The sequence below is a fragment of the Alosa pseudoharengus genome, unplaced genomic scaffold (genome assembly GCF_046254945.1).
Source record: "Alosa pseudoharengus isolate Yale_2024_CS ecotype anadromous, Long Island Sound unplaced genomic scaffold, YU_APseudo_1.1 YU_APseudo_1.1_scf_16, whole genome shotgun sequence".
NCBI classification, from domain to species: Eukaryota; Metazoa; Chordata; class Actinopteri; order Clupeiformes; family Clupeidae; genus Alosa; species Alosa pseudoharengus.
The window spans coordinates 9165969-9186362 of NW_027468630.1; the positions used below are offsets into that span (position 1 = coordinate 9165969).

The window sequence follows — 20394 nt, forward strand, 5'->3', positions numbered from 1 at the left end:
GGCTCCAGAGACTTGGAACAAAAGTGCAGACCCGATGCCTAAGTCACCTCCAGGAAGGTGTTAATAGCCAAATATAGCAGTCACCTGTGTGTCCTCATTGGTCATTTCTAGGCAAATGTGTACTCAGCTTTCCATATGAGAGGTATGGAATCACACACACGCAAAGTGTTTTCATAAAAACAAAAATAGGTGATCCTGATATACACATACACCCCCACCACCACCAACACCCACCCACCCACCCACACACATGCACTCTCATGCAAACACACAATAATTTCCTACACAGGATTGAGCAAACAAACATGTGCTCAAGGTTCAGATCTAATATGAACTTTTCCGAGGTTAGGAGCTCTACATTACAAGTCCAACACATGGACCACCTGCAACGCTCTCTGATGTATATGGTATGTGGGAGAAAACAGATCTTTTCAACATCTGTGTGTGTGTGTGTGTGTGTGTGTGTGTGTGTGTGTGTGTGTGTGTGTGTGTGTGTGTGTGTGTGTGATTCAGAAAAAGAGAAAGACTGTCCTACAGGCTTTTTCAGGAGTGCTAAGAGATCTGCAGTGTTGAGAGTGTTGGCTTGGTCACCAGAGCAGTGCTGACCGGTGCGAAAGGGGACATTCAAGGAAGCGTTGGGTTGTTGTGCGGTGTTCCGTTGCAACCCAGTTTTTCTTAGGACACATGGAAACATTATCTCTGCGAAAGTTCAAGAGGAATCGGCTGTCCAAGGGGAGAGCCAGGAATGCCTCTTATGCAACCAATGCCAAAAGAGTCCTGGTCAGGAAAACAAACAAACACAAGACCTTACACCCATCAGCCAGGCTGTCGACAACAGACATGCACATGTGTGCACACATGCACACATACACAAAGACACACATATACATATACATATATGCTAACACACAAACATGCATGAATGCATACACACATACATGTATGCACTGACACACACACACTAACATACTGACACAAATGCTTGGTTGACAGAAGCATAAATGACAGCAGAATGTCACATGCGACAGATATGGTTGGATGGGTATTTTGGAAGGTGGCATGGTAGGACATTAAATGTTTTACCCGCCGATCCACCCACAGTCCACCCCTATTTTTGAACAAGGCTCCTAAGCATATAAATGTACCCCCCGTGCCTGCTGTTGATTTAAATCTTCCAGGCAAATTTTCTCCAGGCCTCACTTTAGACTCTTCCAGTTCCAGATGCTGCCTGCCTGCCAAGTTCGCAGAACACACCCCCCTTATGTATGAGGGTGATCAAAGGTCTCTATGCTCATAACGCAGTATATCATTAAGATGTACAAAATTGGCACTGTTTGCTCAAATAAATGGCCACAGCGGGCTCTTCTCAGTTGTGCTGTGTAATTTAGTGGATAAGTAACTGTAGGTAAAGGTGTCTACTAGAGGTCTGCGCGGGACTAATTTATCAGTCCCACGCCCGCCCACTCCCGCAATATTCTGTCCTGCTCCCGCCCGCTCCCGCATTAATGTGTCATTTTTAGTCCCGCTCCTGCCCGCATCTGTAACATGATGTCCCGCTCCCGCCCGCTAAAGCCCGCATGCAGGAGGGATAGCCTATTCAGCTTTTCTTTCTGTCTCACGAAAGGAGCACACACACCTGAGAAAGACTCCAGATGTCAGTTTCTTGGTTCTGAATGTAAGCTTACAACTGAAGTAGGCCTAGCCTGGTGCCCTCTTCCTCTGTCATGCTTTCGATTTCGAGTTTTGACAATAAGCAGCAGGAACAAATTGAACCCACGTAAACGACAATATAGGCTATAGGCCTGCTATCCATCAGTTATGCTTAAACCCCGTTATTTAATGCAGCCTAACAGAACATCCAGCTGAACTATAGTTATGAACACTACTTTAATCATTTCCATATTTAATTTTACGCACATATTTAATTTGCCGGAGTGCAGTGAATCATAGGTTTGTCCCGCACCCGCGAACGCACCTCTCTCATCCCGCCCGCTCCCGCAAAGAGCTTTGAAAAGTTGTCCCGCGCCGCACTCTTTTGCGTCGGGACCCGCCGGTCCCGCGGGTCTACTGCGGGAGTGCAGACCTCTAGTGTCTACATGATTGCAGGTTCCTGTGGTTCCATTTTTGAGGTAATTTTATGCAAATCGTCACAAGCCCATGAAAACAAAATCAAAGAGTTGTAACACAGGTACAAAAAAATTTGGCTTCCAAACATATTGCATAAAAATACTATTTTCTGTATTATGTCACTAATGCGATTTGTACTACTGCTTGTATTGTCTACCTATTGTGCAATATTTCATATCAGATAATTGTTAATGTTACTTTTGATATACTATGTTATGACCAAAATCTATATTCCATGAGTAATATTCCATGAGTTGTCTTTAATGCTTTTGACACACTGTGTGAATCACATGGAAACACATATTACACAGTGATGGGGGACTGAATACCTCTGTACAATTTTGAGGTAGATAAGATCATTTGCAGGTCCAATTCATTGCTAATAACTATATAGCAGGAAACCGGATTGATGGATAAAATGGGTCTTTATATTTCCGATGGCTTATGGTGACCAAGTCCTTGATGCATGCTGGAAGTTCAGTAATACGAGGAACAGGGTTGTTGAAATTAATAGGGGACCAGTATGTCCATGCATGCCTTGAGGTTTTCTTAAGAACACGGTACACCCACACACACACTGAGGATATTTTCACATTCCCTTGTCAACAATTTGACATAGATATTCTGGAACATACTTTAGTTAAGGCTGGACCCATGAAAATGGGTCACACAGGTTCTTGACCTCATCATGGGGTAATCCTAATGCCACTTCCCTGGAAATACGACACCGCTTATTGTGACATCTTTGGGGAGGTTTTTTTTCAGAAGGTTTTGAAGCAAGCCCATTGGTCACCAGTCCAGTCGGTCATTCGGTCACAACAAAGCTTTAAAATGTCTCTGTCCCGCTTACAATGTTTGTTGTGCATTTTGCCAGACTAACAAAGCACACCAACACAACAGGAAGAGTAAGCACTTGGCTCTGTAAAACTAAACTGAGTTGTCAAGAAAAGTGCCCACTCAGCCAGCCCTGTGACCATAACCTAAATCCTACAAAGAATTTCAGCTGCTATGGAGCCCTTCAACAGGGTTTGTAAGAGGTTTAAAGTTTTTTTCAGTGTTTCAACTTTTTTTAATTTCCACAGTTATAGGCTTGAAAAAGCTTTGGGGGAAAGCCTCATAAACCGAGCTGTGTGATCGAAGTCTTAAACCCCTTTTGACACTCTTCCTTGTTCTACTTGCTTGTACTTAAAGTTGTCGCAGTACACATTTTCCATGGTGAAGGACTAATGACAAGATATGCATATAATAAATACATAGGGGAAAATGAAGACATAAGCAATGAACATATCTAAGCTGCTGGCCAGGGATGGATTACTGCACGGGCCTACCGGGCACAGGCCCAGGGGCCCAAGGGGTCAGGGGGCCCTGAAACCCAAGCCTTTGCATGGAATCATTGCCTCAATATCAACAAATCAGGATGTAGGCTATGAATCTGATTGAATTTTAGTATTGGCCATCCCCAAAATGCACCAGAATACAGGAAATCACATCAAACAAATTAAAAAAATTCTGGGGGAGGACCCCCAACCCCCCCCCCCCTCCCACATATACGACAATTAGTGGGGGGCCCTTAATACATCTGGGCCCAGGGGCCCGAAAGTTTATAATCCGCCCGTGCTGCTGGCCCTGTTAAGAGTGCAATGGCAAATACTCTACCGTTCCAGCTTTGAGGATTTTTTCTCCATTTAAGATTTTTTTTTTTCCATGTGATTGTTATTTTTTTCCTGAGCCAAGTGTTGGCACCCCATTACTTTGGATGTTGGAGTTTGACGGCACTGCCAGCTCAATCCAAAAGCCGAGAAACGTGCAAAGAGGGTAGTAGAGCTCAAGACCAGTTACCATGCCACTAGACAATCTCTAAGTGGCTTAGTGGGCCTACATGGGTTCGGTCTAAAAGCATTCAGGCTAAAGCCGGTGCTTAATGCGCCGTCAGACACCTTTCCTGTATAGTTGGCACTCCCAAAGAAATTGGTTCCAAATTTTCTCACACCACCCTGCCTCATATTCTATAACTTATAAGATCTAATGGTACTGGTTGAATTCAGTTAATGGATCATATTATTAAAGAGACGTACTTCATTCAGGTATACGATACCATGGTCTAATTCTCCCAAAGCCCTGTCTTTTGTAGTTATGATTTATCCTCAGAAACATATATACAGTACATACTGTAAATACAGGGGCTATTGGACTCAACTGGTCCTGGGAGGCTATAACTGAATTCAGTTTTTGCTATGATGGAACATGATGTAGTGACTCTAACATGAGAAGAAAAGTTCCAGGTGTTCCATCCTGCCAGCCAGTGATTTGTCCTATATTATCCTAGCCAAGGTGATTACATCACAAAGAGGCAACATGGCTGTGTAGGCAGAGGGTAGAGACAATGCGAGTTAGTGAGGACACACTGATCACCCTCATTTTTTGGCATCACAAACTAACAATAAGGTCGGTACTATTTTGTCCCCTGCAGGGGATGTACGGCAAAAGCCATGGTCAGTTCCTAGTACAGCAGCCCAGTGATCAATGCAACTGATTTTAAGCATCTTTAGATGTGTCTGATCCACTTGTAGGATGTTCTTTCAGCACAGTTCAATGCTGTAGTCTTGTAAGTCTGTATTAGCTGTAATTCGGCTGGACTTGTGTACATAGCCTTAAGTCCAAGCAAGTGAGCTTGAGGCATTGTTCAAGTTGCTTAATAATGTGCAATTTTGCTTTACTAAAATATGCCTAGATAAAGTAGCTTCTCATAGGCTTCTATGGTTTCACCTTTTCCAAATCCGGCAAAGATTAAACCGGCTACTCCCACTCAGTACTACTGGCCTACAACAAAGCAGAGCATATCACTGACCTTGTTGGTGTGGTGCCAAACCTCGCTGCCATAACCACTCAGCGTTTGTGTTTCCAGCTGCTGTACCTGAACTGGTTCAAAATATGCACTAGTCTTTGTTGCGTCTCGTTAAATTACATTCATTTACATGACGAGACATAATCACCACATAAATGAGGAAACACAAGCCTGAAAAGTGAAAACACAACACTAACTCTGATTAAAGTGGGCACATGCCAAGGCCAGGGAGATAAGAACGGGTTGAGTCTACAACTCTGTTTTTGTCCATTTTATGGGCAGTCAACACAGCACGGTACTTTCAGTGTAACCTAGATTTTCGTGCCCAAACCATATCTCTTAGATAAGATCAATTTTTTTTTTTTATGGCGGAAGGATGTGTTTAATTTTGGCAGTCATTTTCTGCAGGACCCAGAGAGACTCTTGTGCAGTTTGCCTGGGCTTTGCTGAACATCAAAGTCGGAACACAAAGGCAGGCGCCTCGTGATGATTCACCCACTCATAAACATGACTGCAGTCATTTGCTATGGTGTGTGTTTGTGTGTGTGTGTGTGTGTGTGTGTGTGTGTGTGTGTGTGTGTGATTGTGTGTGTGTGTGTGTGTGTGTGTGTGTGTGTGAGTGTGTGTGTGTGTGTGTGTGTGTGTGTGTGTGTGTGTGTGTGTGTGTGGTGCTCACGTCGCCACCACACCTTTTGTTGTCTGAAGCCTCACTTAAAAACCTACCACAAATGGAACAGTGTGACATATATTCACACGAGTATACATTTTCAAATTTGTTCAAAAGTATGTGCTCTCTGTAGGGAAATTGTATGAGACTGCCTTGATCCTACTAATTCCACCTCAGCTCCCACTCCTAGCCCAATATATTCCACTCCCCACCCCTTCTCAATCCCTCAGCCCCCAGTCGCACTTCCAGGCACTGTACTGGGCCTCTCAGCCGCTTATAATGCCAAATAATTTGTATCCAAGGATTTGTTTTGAGGTGTTTGGGCTGTTTTGAGCTCGGGGGGATCAAGACAGTTTTACACTCATGGATTGAGAGACAGGCATATGAAATTGTAAGTTTAGGGCCACTGAGGTGGATGAGACTGCAGATTAAGCACTGGAACCCCTAAACCGCTTTACAGTCAAATAAATCAAGCAATTATAGCTGTTGTCCATGGGTTACCTTGGCATCATAATGAACAAGAGTTTAGTAGCGAACTGCTGGCGAGTGAGGCTTTTCACAAAAAGGGGAGATTTCATGCCAACTTTTTTTTAACAAAGAAAAAGATTTTGGGTCTCAAGAGCAACATAAAGTTGAAGGCATTACTCAAGTCACTCAAAAATGATATTATCATTGCAATAGTGCACTAAGACCTTGATTAGACTACAAAAACACATACATTTTTGGAGTTTTAAACAAATATATATGCATGTCTGAATAACAGCACAGTGAAGATTTATTCACCAGAACATGCTTCCAAGACCTGAGGATTATTTAGACTTCGGGTAGCAGCTTAGCTCTTAGTGGACAATGGCACAAACACCAAGGAACACCTTCCTTACGTCTATTTATAATGTTCCAAACAAAACAACAGCAGCAGCAGCAACATCAACACCACTAGAAATGCACGTACGCAAATATGTGTATTGCAAACACGCTCCATGCATATTCACAACTCCAGAATCACTCACATGACTTGACTCGGTGCACACCTGCACCATGCAAACACTATACACCATGAAATACCTGGGGCTCAGACATTAATGAAAACGATATTCTTATCAGTTGTACCTAGAAAGGAGCATATCTAATCACAAAGACAATTCCTCTTAGACTGTGGTAGGATAAGACCATTTCATTTAGGTAACAATGCACATACATGCATTTTGTTTTAATACAATGCATGATATAATGTAGACCTTTTACAATTAATGACATGGAATGATATAATATAGCTTGTTCTGTATATTTAGATAAGCACATGGAAATATATTAAATGCATGGCCAATATACTTCTCATTTACTACTCAAATCACTAATAGCACACTAGACACTAACACACACAGTTCAGAAAACAAAAAAAACAAGAGACTAGTAGTTTGAGAAGAGGAAAATCTGAAGGGGACAATCTCAAGACTTTCATTAACTGAGAAACATTAAAAATGAATATACCAAAGGCTTTCAGACATGAGCTAACATGGAGCTAATATTGGCATATTTGGCAGACAGGTTGAGGTTCCCCACACCACCACCACCCCACCCCTGCTTGTAGAGCCCCAGCAGCCTTACCTGTGATGAGGACAGCCTTTCCCTCTGTTGGCAGGCTGGTAGCCAGGTTTGGTGCCTGCCTGGAGGAGTAGAGACAGCAGGCGGCACAGAGCCCAGCCAGCATCAGGAAGGCGGGTAGGCAGAGGGTACAGAGCCGCTCCAGCAGCACGGTGGCCGCCAGCCAGGCCACCAGCGAGGGCATGGCACTGATGTGGGACGCCAGGACCTTCCTCACCACGCCGCCGACAAACACCGACATCACGCCCATGTAAATCCAGAAGGACAGTGCACAGCCTTCCATTGTGGTGGTAGAGGACAGGAGGGGGGTAGTCTCTCTATCTATCTCTCTTTTTCTGCCTGTCTTCCTCTCTTTCTCTCACTGTCTATCTATCTGTCTTTAGTTCCACTTGCCCTTATCTGCCTGTAACAGTGAAGATCTAACTTACAAATAAATGAGCAACCATGTGCCTCTTGGACTGTTCTTGTTCCAGACGCACTAAGGAAGCATGCAAGCTCTGGCACACACATACACACACACGGCAGTGTCAGCACAGCACAGCACCACAAGCACACACACACACACGAATAGACACACACACCAACACTTCCTACACAGACGGACAGAGTGCAAGAGCCAGTGAATGGGCTCCACTCTCTGGGTATATATAGAGCAGAGTGCTGGAGAGGGGAGGGACTACGCTGGAGGAGATCTAATCTGTGCCCAATGGCCAAAGTTTTACAGCAGTTTAAGGCCCCCCCCTCCTTTCCTTCTTTCTGTTTACCCTGTCCTCAGTAGTGCATGTGTCCTCTTATAGCTCCCAAGTCCTTTACACACACAATCCACTGCTTTGTATTGTCCAAGCAACATTGTTTTTAATTTTTAAATAGGAAAGCAAGTATTTCCTCTCCCCGGAGGAAGCTGTGAAAAAAATAGCTATAAATAGTGATGCTCTCCAGCACTGGTTATCACAGGGCAATTACTACAGAGGCCTGTGAATGAAGAGATCCATTGTTCTGTAAAACACTTTGACAGCCTCACAGGTGTTGATGTGGCTATGCCATGGTGTTCCCTGAGCAAGCCTCAGCCTGTAGGTCTGCACAGAACGTGTGTGTTGACACCACTCGGCTGTTGCCAGAGACGGGACAATTACTTCCGATTTTTTTTCTCTTCCTCTCACTATCACTTTTACAACAAAGAGTCATTCATATTAACCCGTTCATTAGTCATGGGTGATGATCACAAGACTGGATGGGGGGGGGGTCTGGACCATTCTGTACAACCAAACACATGTTTGATTGTTGACGTATTAGGGGATTTAGAGTCCATTAGCCACCCAACAAGCTGATTCGCCAAATAATTTTGAATAATTGCATTTCACATTCTGTGCAGAATTATTGGACTAAGCGCCGAGAAAAAAAAAAAAAGAAGACCCAATAATGGCAATTACTGAGAAAAAAATGTCAATCCCAGTTTTAGGGTATTATAAGTCTCTTTCAAGATTGGAGTTGATCTTCTGCCAGCGGTCCACTCGGAACAGGAGCCAAGCCCTGTTCACATTTTGGGTCCAGTTAATGACTTGTCCTCGTACGCCATCTGTGTCCGTTCAAAAAAGTGGATGAATGACCTCCTCGTGCTCCAGCAGTGGGCCCACAACTTACACATGGCATTTAACACAGTAGGGCATCCAGACCCGGCATGCCCAGCGTCGGAGCCCTGCCCAGAGGCACAAAAGATGAAAACATAGTGTACCCGTGTCAAACCAGTCTTTTGGCCATTCAAAAAAATCGAGAAGGGGAAAAGAGGACAGAATGTTAGGAGCGCGGAAAGGGAGGAGGGGTAGGGCAGAGAAAGAACTGAGAAAGAAAGGGAGAGGGAGAGGCAGAGGATAGAGATAGAGAAAGACCCAGCGGACAGTGACCCCATTCACTCATAAGGTGCGCAATTTCACACCAGATTTACAACCTTCAGAAGCAGCCATACAGTGCAGCACTTTCCTTATTACCCTCACTCTTTATTAGTCACTCTGTCAGTCATATACTCACACACATCCACATCCTCATTGACACACACACACTGCATACACACACACATGCACACACTGCATACACACACACACACACACACCCCATACACATACACACACACACACACGTACGCACACATACAACATAAACACACACTCACACACATACACAAACAGGCCTGCACATGCAACAGGAGCGTGTTCCTGCTCTCTGCGTGGGATGTGTTTTGATGATGTTACATGAGGTGATGCTATGCCAGCACTGGACTGAATGTGCTGTTCTTTATTGTGCCAATTTCAGGAAGAGAAAACCACACGTCAGGCTGTCACAGGACAGTAGCAAAAGAGGCCATGGTGCGGTAACAGCAAGAGAGTTAAGGGCTCAACATGCTTCTGCATCAACTCCACGGCGTAGCTACGCCGGCACTCCTACAGCGTTGTGACCATTTTATGGTTCTGCGTCGAGTTGCTTTGCATCGCGGTGCATTTCACCGCCATAACGTTCGGTGTCGCCTGTGTCTGCGTCGCTCACCACCAAAAGAAGACTGTATGACCTAAACGGTAGCCTACTCAGAATGGCAAACCCCATAGACTGTCGTGCCAAAATATTAATCTTATTTGTTTGGCCTTTTCTTGCTTAGATTTTGTACAAAGTATCGAGAAATAGACACAGTAAACCAGCAAATAAGTCTGAGGTTATTTGCGAGGTCTGCCAGCCAGTTTGTTATGTTAGCAGACAAACTTTAGCACAACTGCCCACAAAGTACTGCTTGCTGGCGAAGTGCTAATTTCAAAACGTTACTGACATATAAACACTTTACAAACGGATAACCCCGTCATTGTAACCAAAATATGTCTGAGTTTATTTGCCAAGCTTATGTCAGTGAACTAGCATGTTGTTAATCCCCACAGTAGGCTGCTTGAAACCATAGACAGTAAAAGAAATGGACGAACAGACTCCGTTGTTCTCAATGGGAGGGTACTGAGTCATTTTTCAGTTGGTCCCCCCAGTACTGCGCAGACTCGCACTTAACTTCGTGACGTTAGCCATCGAACTGAATCTTGTAACTCATATGATAGATACACAGAAATTCTTCTCACACTTCCTTCGCCTTCAAAGTCATCAAAGTTAAACATTTATTTATGTATTATTATTAATATCATCCTCACAAGTGATATCAAGTCGTGTTAATGTTGAAACTACCACACATGATCATCTTTAAAAACAGTCATGGTAAAACAAAACAAAAAAGTTATAGCCTTGAGGCTAATCTTCTTTCCACTTTTCTGACCTACGTCAATCCATCGAAAACCTCTGAAATGATTATCGTTAGACTACCTAACGGTAAAACTACTGTTTTTCCATTAGGTTTACTTTCCTCTATGCTTTACCTTAACATAGGCTACAATGCTATTGTAGGCTACATAGCTTGTTCACGAGTTTCCGTGCTGGCTGGACTAGCAGCTACGCTTCTTATCCAAACAATACGGTTATCTCCCTTCAGTGTGTTAGCTTCCCTTCAACCGGACATGCTAAACATTCTTCTTACGGGAACCTAACGTTACGTACAAGGTAGTCGAGTCTTGTTTTGCCTTTTATTGTTTATGTAGATAACACAGAAGCTAAAATATCGGCACATGATATATGTTATATGAAGTTATGGGAGTTCAAAAAAATCCTAAATGACTGGGCGTTCTATGGGGTTAGCAGAGAGTTGATAACCACCGCTACATCGATGCTTCTACTTCCGGGAATTCGCCTGCCCCTTGCTTGAAACACGGCTCTGACACCGACTATCAACACACAGGACGAGTTGACCAATCACAGTCCTTGCGGTCTGCGTCGCGAAGTTACAATTTTTTGGAGGTGCACATCGAGCTACGGCGGAGGGGTCAGAGAGGGGTTCACGACGACGCAGAGGGGTCTGCGGGGGTATGCCGTCGATTCGACGCAGAAGCATAAAATAGGCTTTAAGGAGATCCGTAATGTTGTCAAGTCATTACATTACATTTCATTACATTACATCTGGCTGACGCCTTTTAACCTAAGTGACTCCCAACACTGGAAACAATCCAGGTAGAGTAGGCCTACTATAAGGACAAGTTAGTGCAGCAGTGAGTGCTACTTCCATACAAGTGTCAGTTCTAGTCAGGTGGTAAGTGCTCAAATTAGCAAGTCTAGTTGTAGGTAGTGCTACAAGAGGAGATACTCTCTGAAGTGCTGGGTCTTCAGGAATTGTTTGAAGGTAGAGAGGGACACTCCTGTTCTGGTAGGAACTGGTAGTGTGTTCCACCAAAGGGTAACAACGGGTGGGAAAAGTTTGGATTGTCCTGAGCGTACGGGTGGCAGAGAGCGCTCCACATTGTTCATCTGAGTAGCGCAACGGTCGGGAAGTAACATATGCCTGGATGAGGGTATTCAAGTAAGTGGGAGCAGAACTGGAGACTACTTTGTATAGGCAAGCATTAGTGTAATTTGATGCGGGCGGCTATAGGTAGCCAGTGTAGCTGGGTGAGCAGCAGGGTAACATGTGCCCTTTTGGGTTGGTTGAAGACCAGGCGCGCCACCGCGTTCTGGATAATCTGAAGGGGTTTCACTGTGCAGGCTGGGAGACCTGTCAGGAGGGCGTTACAGTAGTCAAGTCGTGAGATGACTGAGGCCTGTACCAGGAGTTGGGTAGCATACCAACAAAACTAGATGCGCGCGCAGCCGTGGGGCAGAAGACGCTTGGTGGCCGTCCACAACGTTATAAACTTAACCTAAATAGTCGGCTGCTGTAAGCTACAATCAGATTTTTTTGTATACCCCTGTTGTCTCAATGATAATAACATCTCATTTCAGACTATATTTCAAAGTTTGCCGTTCATTTGCATTATTAATATAACATCGGATTTTGTCATTTTTGGCGAAGACATGCATTCCAGGGATATTGAACATATTTAACATTCTCTAACCATCGTGATTTCGAATTGGTGCAGTTTTCAGCACAAAAACTCATTGTATTCTTTTGTATTCAGGTCAGGCCTGATTTTTCCAGCATGACTCACATTTCTTGCAGCCTTAGTAGGTGCAACAGACAGGAAGTCAATTTTGTGATGGTGTATGGCAGATTTAGCTGGGAGGACCAGCAGTTCGGTTTTTGAGAGGTTTAGCTGGTGTGTCTTCATCCATATAGATATGTCTGAGAGGCAATCAGAGATCCGTGTAGAGACCAAGGGGTCATCAGGTGGAAATGACAGATAGAGCTGTGTGTCCTCTGCGTAGCAGTGGTATGAGAAGCCATGCAAACGGATAATTGGACTCCGAGAGGTAGTGTAGATAGCAAAGAGAAGGGGCTCCAGCACCGAGCCCTGGGGGACCCCTGTGGTGAGATAGTGAGGAGTGGACAACTGTCTGAGCTATGATACGTTAAATGAGCGCCCTGTGAGGTAGGATTCAAACCAGGAGAGAGCAGTGCCCGAGATGCCCATGTTTGAGAGTATAGAGAGGATGCGGTGATTAACCATGTCAAAGGCAGCTGATGAGTCAAGCAGAATTTTAAGATTCAAGCTTAACCTTTTTTTTTTCAGGAAGCATGCGAAAAACACGCGAGAAACAAGCGAAGAAGACGTGCATTTCATCCATAACGCGAAAGCGTTGCGGGCCATAGTTTTGTACAAATTGAAGCGGAAATACACCAAAAAATTCACGTGTGATGAAGTCTTGGATCTGTTATTCACCTATTCTGATTCTGAAGGAGAATATCTGCCTTTTGGAGAATATGATCGATCGTCTATTGACTGATAGTCACGGTGCGTCTGTGAATGGAGGTACGTCTTTGCGACAGTGTCCACTAAGCATTCCATGCTTATTTCGCCCCTCTGCCCAACATAGCTGGAGGTGCCAGTGGCAATAGTGATGATAGTGTCCGTAATGGACGTGGTATAGACAGCAGGGGTTGTAAAAATAGGGCTCTGAAGAACTACAAAGTCACCCGCGATATGGAACTGATTTGACCAGGCTACTTTATTGTATAGTAGCATAGGGTTTGTGATTATAGTAATAGTTTACTATTGTTGGTTTACATGTGACTGTATTCCTGTTCATTTGTTATGTCGGTGAAATGACAAAAAAAGAAAGTAAAACTGCTTAAATATGTTCAACATCTAGTATTTACTGAAATGTGCATAATTCACGGTGGTTACCATCCAGTGACGTCATAATATGCAAATTAGATGAGTAAATTTACCCCCTTCATAAACTTCTGTTCATACTAAATAATTTTCACATTTACAGTAGGACTTTATCTCTGACCACTTGCAAGCCATGGCCTTTTGAAATTTTGATGTACAACTCCAATTTATTCTTTTTAAACCCTGGTGGCTAAAGGGTTAAGCAAAAAACGTTTAAAAAAAAATTCAAACGACTGCCTTTCTCTTGCTACATCCAGCTGTTGTGACATCAGGTAGGGAGTATATTTGACCTCTAGCATACTGAGTCAGGTCAGGCCTGATTTTTTTCCATATGCTGTAACATGATCGGAGAAGGTTAGTTGGTTATCCAGCATGACTCGTACATTTCTTGCAGCCCTAGTAGGTGCAACAGACAGGGATGGTGTGATGGTGTATAGCAGATTTAGCTGGGAGGACCAGCAGTTCGGTTTTTGAGAGGTTTAGCTGGTGTGTATTCATCCTTAGAAGCCAGTGTGTTTAGATAGCAAAGAGAAGGGGTCGCTCGAAGGTCCAGGCAGCACTGCCACGGTCGACTTAAAGGCATCTTATCCTAAACCTAACCCTAACCTTAACCCATGCCTAACCATAGCGCCATCCATGCAGCACTGCCTAGAAGACAACTTTGGGAGCATAAAACACCAATAAATGAAGGGGTCCCAGCACCGAACCCTGGGGGACCCCTGTGGTGAGATAGTGAGGAGTGGACAACTGTCCGAGCCATGATACATTAAACCAGTGCCCTGTGAGGTAGGATTCAAACCAGGAGAGAGCAGAGCCCGAGATGCCCATGTTTGAGAATATAGAGAGAAGGATGCGGTGATTAACCGTGTCAAAGGCAGCTGATGAGTCAAGCAGAATGAGCACTGATGACTGTGCGGTCACCTTAGCCTCCTTTAAGCAAATTTTTTTTTTAAAAAACCTCAAACAACTCCCTTTCTCTTGCTACATCCAGCTGTTGTGACAGGTAAGGAGTATATTTGTCCTCTGTTTGTCTATGTTGATGCATGATTCTAATCACTGCATTTGTCCACAGACCTCATAGTTAAATTCATGCCCATACAAAAATACTTCACTGTCACACAAACATAAACACCTCTCCCAATGTTAAGCAACAGTCAGCTTGAGAGTGTATTTTTGCCTCTGTTTATCTATGAACTTGATCACTATGCGTGTCCTCGGAGTCTTTGGAAATAAAAAAAAAGCCTTTTGGTCCAAATTTTCTTTGTTTCGTTTGGAAATAGGAGCATTCAGTCGCGGTTTTTGGAAATAACACATTTCCTGCAAACTCAGAGTGACGCTCCCATTACGCTGTCTCCTTCCTCAAAACCGTGGCCCTCCCTGGTCACCAGAGAATCAACTGATGGGGATTTTACCACATGTCATCATCATCAAAGTTCCCGAACCTGTCTACTGTTAACAGAAAGTCTGAAAACCGCAGAACGTAAATCTTAGGTACTGCTTAACACCCTATTAGTGTGCTGTCACAACATGTCTCTGTGTGTGTTAGTGTGTGTGTGTGGATATGTGTGTGTGTGTGTGTGTCTGTGTGAAGGGGACTACCACATGGGCCAGCACCATGCCTCCTTGGATCCCCTGATTGAATTTATCTTCCTGAGTTCAACAGAGCAGAGGTCACCCATTGACAATAAAAATCATAAGTTCAGTCACATGCAAGGTGATCATATCTCACAGCAGATTCAAAACACACAAACTAGATAGACCTGCTACACTCGTGAAAGGCATTCAGTGATTTACTCCTGTTATCTCTAGGTATTGCAGATTCTTGAGCTGATTCTGGGTCAAAAGTTAGACTTCAGGTTCAGGGATTACTGTAAATTCAATACAGTGATATTATCACACCTTCATCACACAATTGTGCCACCTGGGATGTCTGTGATGAGCTTGTTGATGAAATACTTTGAGCCACGACTTCCCCTCCTACAAGATGTTTTACCAAACTATTCTACTACAGCCTTGGAAATCCACATTCAAAATTGACCTCCGAGAGAGTCAGCTGTTTCAATAAACTTACATAATGAGGTCACTTCTTATCTGTTCATCTCAAAATTGTCTCTTAAAATAAGGATGTGTGTGTGTGTGTGTGTGTGTATGTGTGTGTGTGGAGGGTGAGTGGGTAGCTACAGTAGGTGGGGATGGGGGGTCTATCAGCCACCCCCAGTAAGCATAGCAGAATCCAACTGAAGCCACATGTGCAGCTGAATGTGCTGGTGCTAATCAAAGATTCTAGAACAGAGCTCTGTTCTAGAATCTTTGGTGCTAATCAGCTGCAAATGCCCACACAATGGATGGAGTGCCACTTCATCCCTGGGTTACTGATGAACCTGTCTCATCTGTTTCTAATACAGAAAGTTCATGTGTGGCATCTATTGTAAGTGTTCTTTGTGTAAATGATTATGTGTGTGAAAGAGAGAGGGGAAGAGGGCCGGGAATCGGCTGAATAATGTGTGTGTGTGTGTGTGTGTGTGTGTGTGCATGTGCATGTGTGTGTGCGTGTGTGTCTGTGTGTGTGTGTGTGTGTGTGTGTGTGTGTGTGTGTGTGTGTGTGTGTGTGTGTGTGTGTGTGTGTGTGTGTGTGTGTGTGTGTGTGTGTGCGCGCGCGTGTGTGTGTGTGTGCGTGCGTGTGTCTGCGCGTGTGTGTGTGTGTGTGTGTGTTTGCGTGTGTGTGTGTGTGTGTGTGTGTGTACTTTAAGCATGGCTTACTCACATGCCACATTCATTGCATTCAGGAACACTCACAAGGCTTGAAATGACTGACTGGTGAATGACCAAACAACAGAAAGGGCCTCAAACTCTTTGCTATGATCTCTGGACTGCTGGGCAGGAGTAGTCATTGGCGTAGACACCCCTCAGAACCATAAATCTCTGGGAGTCTTTATATTTGCGTCCAGCTTCGGGGAGACCACCTGCAACAAGCACACCACATGCTGGAGGGCATCTAGCAGACACCAATTAACACGTCTCAGCGCACAGTGATGGAGAGGTCAGACACCAGGTCCAGGTCAACAGATCAAGAGACCGCAGGGGGAAAGGGCCTAGTGTTCCACCGACGGCATGTTCTACAGAGCAAGCATCGTTAGTAGATCATTAAGGGAGATCAAGAGAGAAAAGAGGGCTTTGGCACCAGTTACAAGGGTCATTCGGGGTCAAGATCAAACTATGGGGTCATTCACTAGGTCGCGGTCATTTAACAAGAGTCAGACAGATTTAGGTTAAGGCAGGGATTACGGCTCCACCCGTGGCAAATCAGTTTACCATCAGGTGTTTGCAAAGAATGCTTTCAAAGCAAAACAAGCTCCTGACTGGTATTATCTATCACCTGGTACTACCAACCGTGTCGTGTCTCAAGAAAAAAAAAGGGCACGGGTGATATATTTTTGATGCAATCCATCAGACAAAACTGGGCTTACAAGTCTTAAAATTGCCACAGAAAATAAACAAGCAGTTTCTTATTTTCTGTATAACATTTGCATATCCTAAAATTAGAACACAGCGCTGTTGCACAACCGTGTCTTTTCTGCAGAGGGAGAAGAACGTGCACCACATTTCTGCCCATCCATTGTTTCCCAAAACAGGCACTGGTAAGAAGACATTTTCAGGGTCCCATCAGGGGGTTTATGAAAACATAAAATCAGTTTTCAGGGAGACCCAAATCCAGAAACCAGTCATTTATATTGTGCTAAGAATTTTGGAAAGTCTATAAAGTAATTTCTGGTCCATTGCAGTGTTGCAACAGATGTTGGTTGGCGACTCAAAGAAAGCAGGCTGAAAAGACAGAGTGGAGAAGGAGATTTCAGGAAGCATGTTACAGGGCCGAACACAGATTTTACAATCCTGGTGTTGATTTACATTAATTTAGAGTATGATGCAGTGCATCTGAGGGACACATTGCAAACAGATGTAAAACGGTCATTTCTTTCCAGGCTGACAGTTGTCTGACTCAATAGTGCCACCTATTGACAAGTACAGATCGAAAAACCGGCATGCCAGCCAGCCAAGCCTCATAAAGTTATCATTTTTGCGATCACTCAAGCATAAAATGGTGAATACACAAATGACTCAGACCCATCTGGGGCTGATGACTCTTGTGTATTTCACCAATTAGTTTCCCTTTCGAGTGTCTTTAAAATGTTGCCAAAAGAACTTCTGAATCATGACATTTCGCCCGAGTTTCCAGTATGCTGATTGAACCATTCAATGAAACCTCTCTGACTCAAAAAGCTAATGACTAAAAATTATAACGCAAGCAACCACAAGACATTTTCAGTTCTAATGAACAGGTTAGCCTTGAAAGGACCCCTATACACAGACCTACCACAGTATCTGCTGAACATACATGTCATGCTGAATAGCACGTCTTGCGTAATCTGAGGTTCCAGGTCAGCTGTCTGGTGGTTAAAGCATATTCTGAGATGGAAGATCATTCAGAAACATCTTGCAGGGCCTGACAGTCTAAACAGAGAGCCAAGATGTCAACAGCATAGTGGCCTAGTTTCCTGAAAGTCCATTTCTCTCCTGAACAACAAAATAACTAAAAGTGCAGATTTCATTTGAAGGGAGATGAGGTGAGGGGGAGAATTCTGTAAACTCTACATAAACTCCCCCAGGGAGGAAGATAACCTTATAACTTGCAAGGCCATTTCAATGGAAAGGCATACCATTACTAATATGAATGTTAGATGGTCATGGTGTGTGTGTGTGTGTGTGTGTATGTGTGTGTGTGTATGGGGTGGGCATATAGAAGAGAAAGAGAGAAATCTGTGATGTAATCCATTAAAAACACTATATCATCTTTTAAAAGGGCTGTTGCTATCATCTGGAGGAAAATCCCCTCACTGATGACTGCAAGTTACCCTTCTTTGGCCAACATCCCTGAACCAGTGAGTGACATTCCAATGTAACAAGGCCAACAATGTTGTACTTGTGATAAGCAGAGTAGTAGGTCAATTACAATAAGCAACGTTATGTCACTCTGGCTGACCACAAGGGTAACCCAATTTAAAGACACCCAATGCCCTTCTGTTTTAAATGGAGCAAAAAGTCAGAATATTGTTTCCTTTCTAGATATTTTTATGTTTTGTTATGAATGGGTGGGTAACACTAAGTATTCGTAAAATGCTTTAGATGTGGACATGGCTGAAATCTGGTTGTCTGCTCTGATCTAACAACCAATAAATCACTGTTCTAAACAGTTTGGCTATAGGCATGCATGCCATTTTTATGGTCAAACCCCTGTTGTTCAAAGATTAATGGGTCCATCAACACGGACATCATAACACCAAGACAACAGGAACCAAACAAATATTTCTTCTCTGCCAACATTTTCACTACTTTACAACCAACCGGTTAAATCCATGGATTATACACTGTAATTTTCCATGGGATGTTAGAGGGAGTAGACATAGGGTGTGTTGATGTCAATGTTACCCACGCAGAGAGAGTTATACCAGGGGGGTATTCCAAGTACGTGGTTTAGTGACAAACCTGGGTAAGTTAACTCAGAGTAAGTGGTAAACCTCCTACAACAAGAGCCCTATGTCATTGTTTTGTTAGGAGAATGAAGCCATACAGCTTCTTCTATTAGGAGATTTACCACTTACTCTGAGTTAACTTACCCAGGTTTGTCACTAAACCATATACTTGGAATACCCCCCTGTTCCAAGAAATCTGACCGTTTATCTGGAAACTAATCAGACATTGTTTGAACCCTTCCTGCAAACAAAATCTCTTGTGACTTCCTTGCTCTGTGCCACAGTGGAATAAAGGTATCATCTTATTTTGACAAACAAAAATTGTGAAACTTACTTGTTGCACTGAAAGCATTGGTGCTTCTCTGCGCTAGAAAACACATGGATCAAATGCGTCCAGATATGGCTGGGCTGGCATTGCCGATGAAAAGAAGATAAAAGCATCATGTGTCCTAAGGAGGCTCATGAACTGCTCAACCTTTCTAAAACGGACTCTAAAGCACACCGGCGTTATCTCATCTGTCTTCTCAGCTCCATTTGTAACTGGCATGTGTAACATTAGGGCTGCCAGCAGACCATGATGCCAACTGGTGTTCTTTATTGGCCACGCTCAAGCATTACAGAGCTTTGTAACAAGTAGAACAAATTGAGTAAGGACATAAGCCGCATGAATGGGTCAGGTTTCCCTGAAGCTCACTGTTATTTGACAACTACATAGATAAGGAGACTATCAAGTGCATGTAAGTCAAACTAATTAGACCTATTTGTTCAACCAAATTTGTATAGAAAACATAAACAGAATGTTCAAATTGGGTCAAGAAAGGAAAATTGGCAAATGGTAAGCTAGTTAAATGTTTTCACGGCACATATCCCTTTTTCTCTTTGTTTTTAATGCAATGCTAAGAAACATTAATGAGTCCTTTCACAGGGGTCCTTAATGAACACACTGCCAAAACTGAATGCTTAAGCAATTTCCCCTTGGCCTTAGGTCTAGGTCTGCAATGTCGAAGCTGCACACATCTGCGTCAAACCAGCAAACGTTCACTGTCCGGCTGGGATACAGCTGAGTTGGCATTGGTCTCCTCACGCGGTTTCTGCCAGATCTGGGACTCCTGGTCGAGTGGCGAGGGCCAGGTCTGATGGCGAGAATCGCACTGGTTCTGGCTCGGTCCAGTGAGCTGGCTGAGAAGTCGAGGTCAGAGCGAGGTTTTTAGCAGCTGTTCTTGGGATGGGCTTAAGCCAGCCATGTTTGGCAGATCCTCTCTGTGCTCGCTGCCCCCGTGGTTTGTTAATCCAACCGGTTTGAATTCCACAATGCAGAAACACAAAACAAAACTGGTGTAATGCTTCATACTCAGATAGCTACCTCTGAAACTGCTGCTGAGTTCAGCCAAAACACTGCATTCAGATTCAGATTTTATTTGTCACATACATACAATGCAGTGA

The 20394-nt window shown here is 43.8% G+C and overlaps 1 protein-coding gene across 1 annotated transcript in view; it reads right to left on the bottom strand.

Annotated features, from left to right (window-relative positions):
* hsd11b2 (hydroxysteroid (11-beta) dehydrogenase 2) overlaps window positions 1–7859 on the bottom strand; it is an 18463-nt gene extending 10604 nt beyond the window's left edge. The window contains exon 1 of the mRNA XM_076286969.1: window positions 7248–7859. Coding sequence (XP_076143084.1) covers window positions 7248–7527 — 280 coding nt within the window. The 5' untranslated portion in view covers window positions 7528–7859. The remainder of the gene's footprint in view (window positions 1–7247) is intronic.
* Window positions 7860–20394: the final 12535 nt, after the last annotated feature.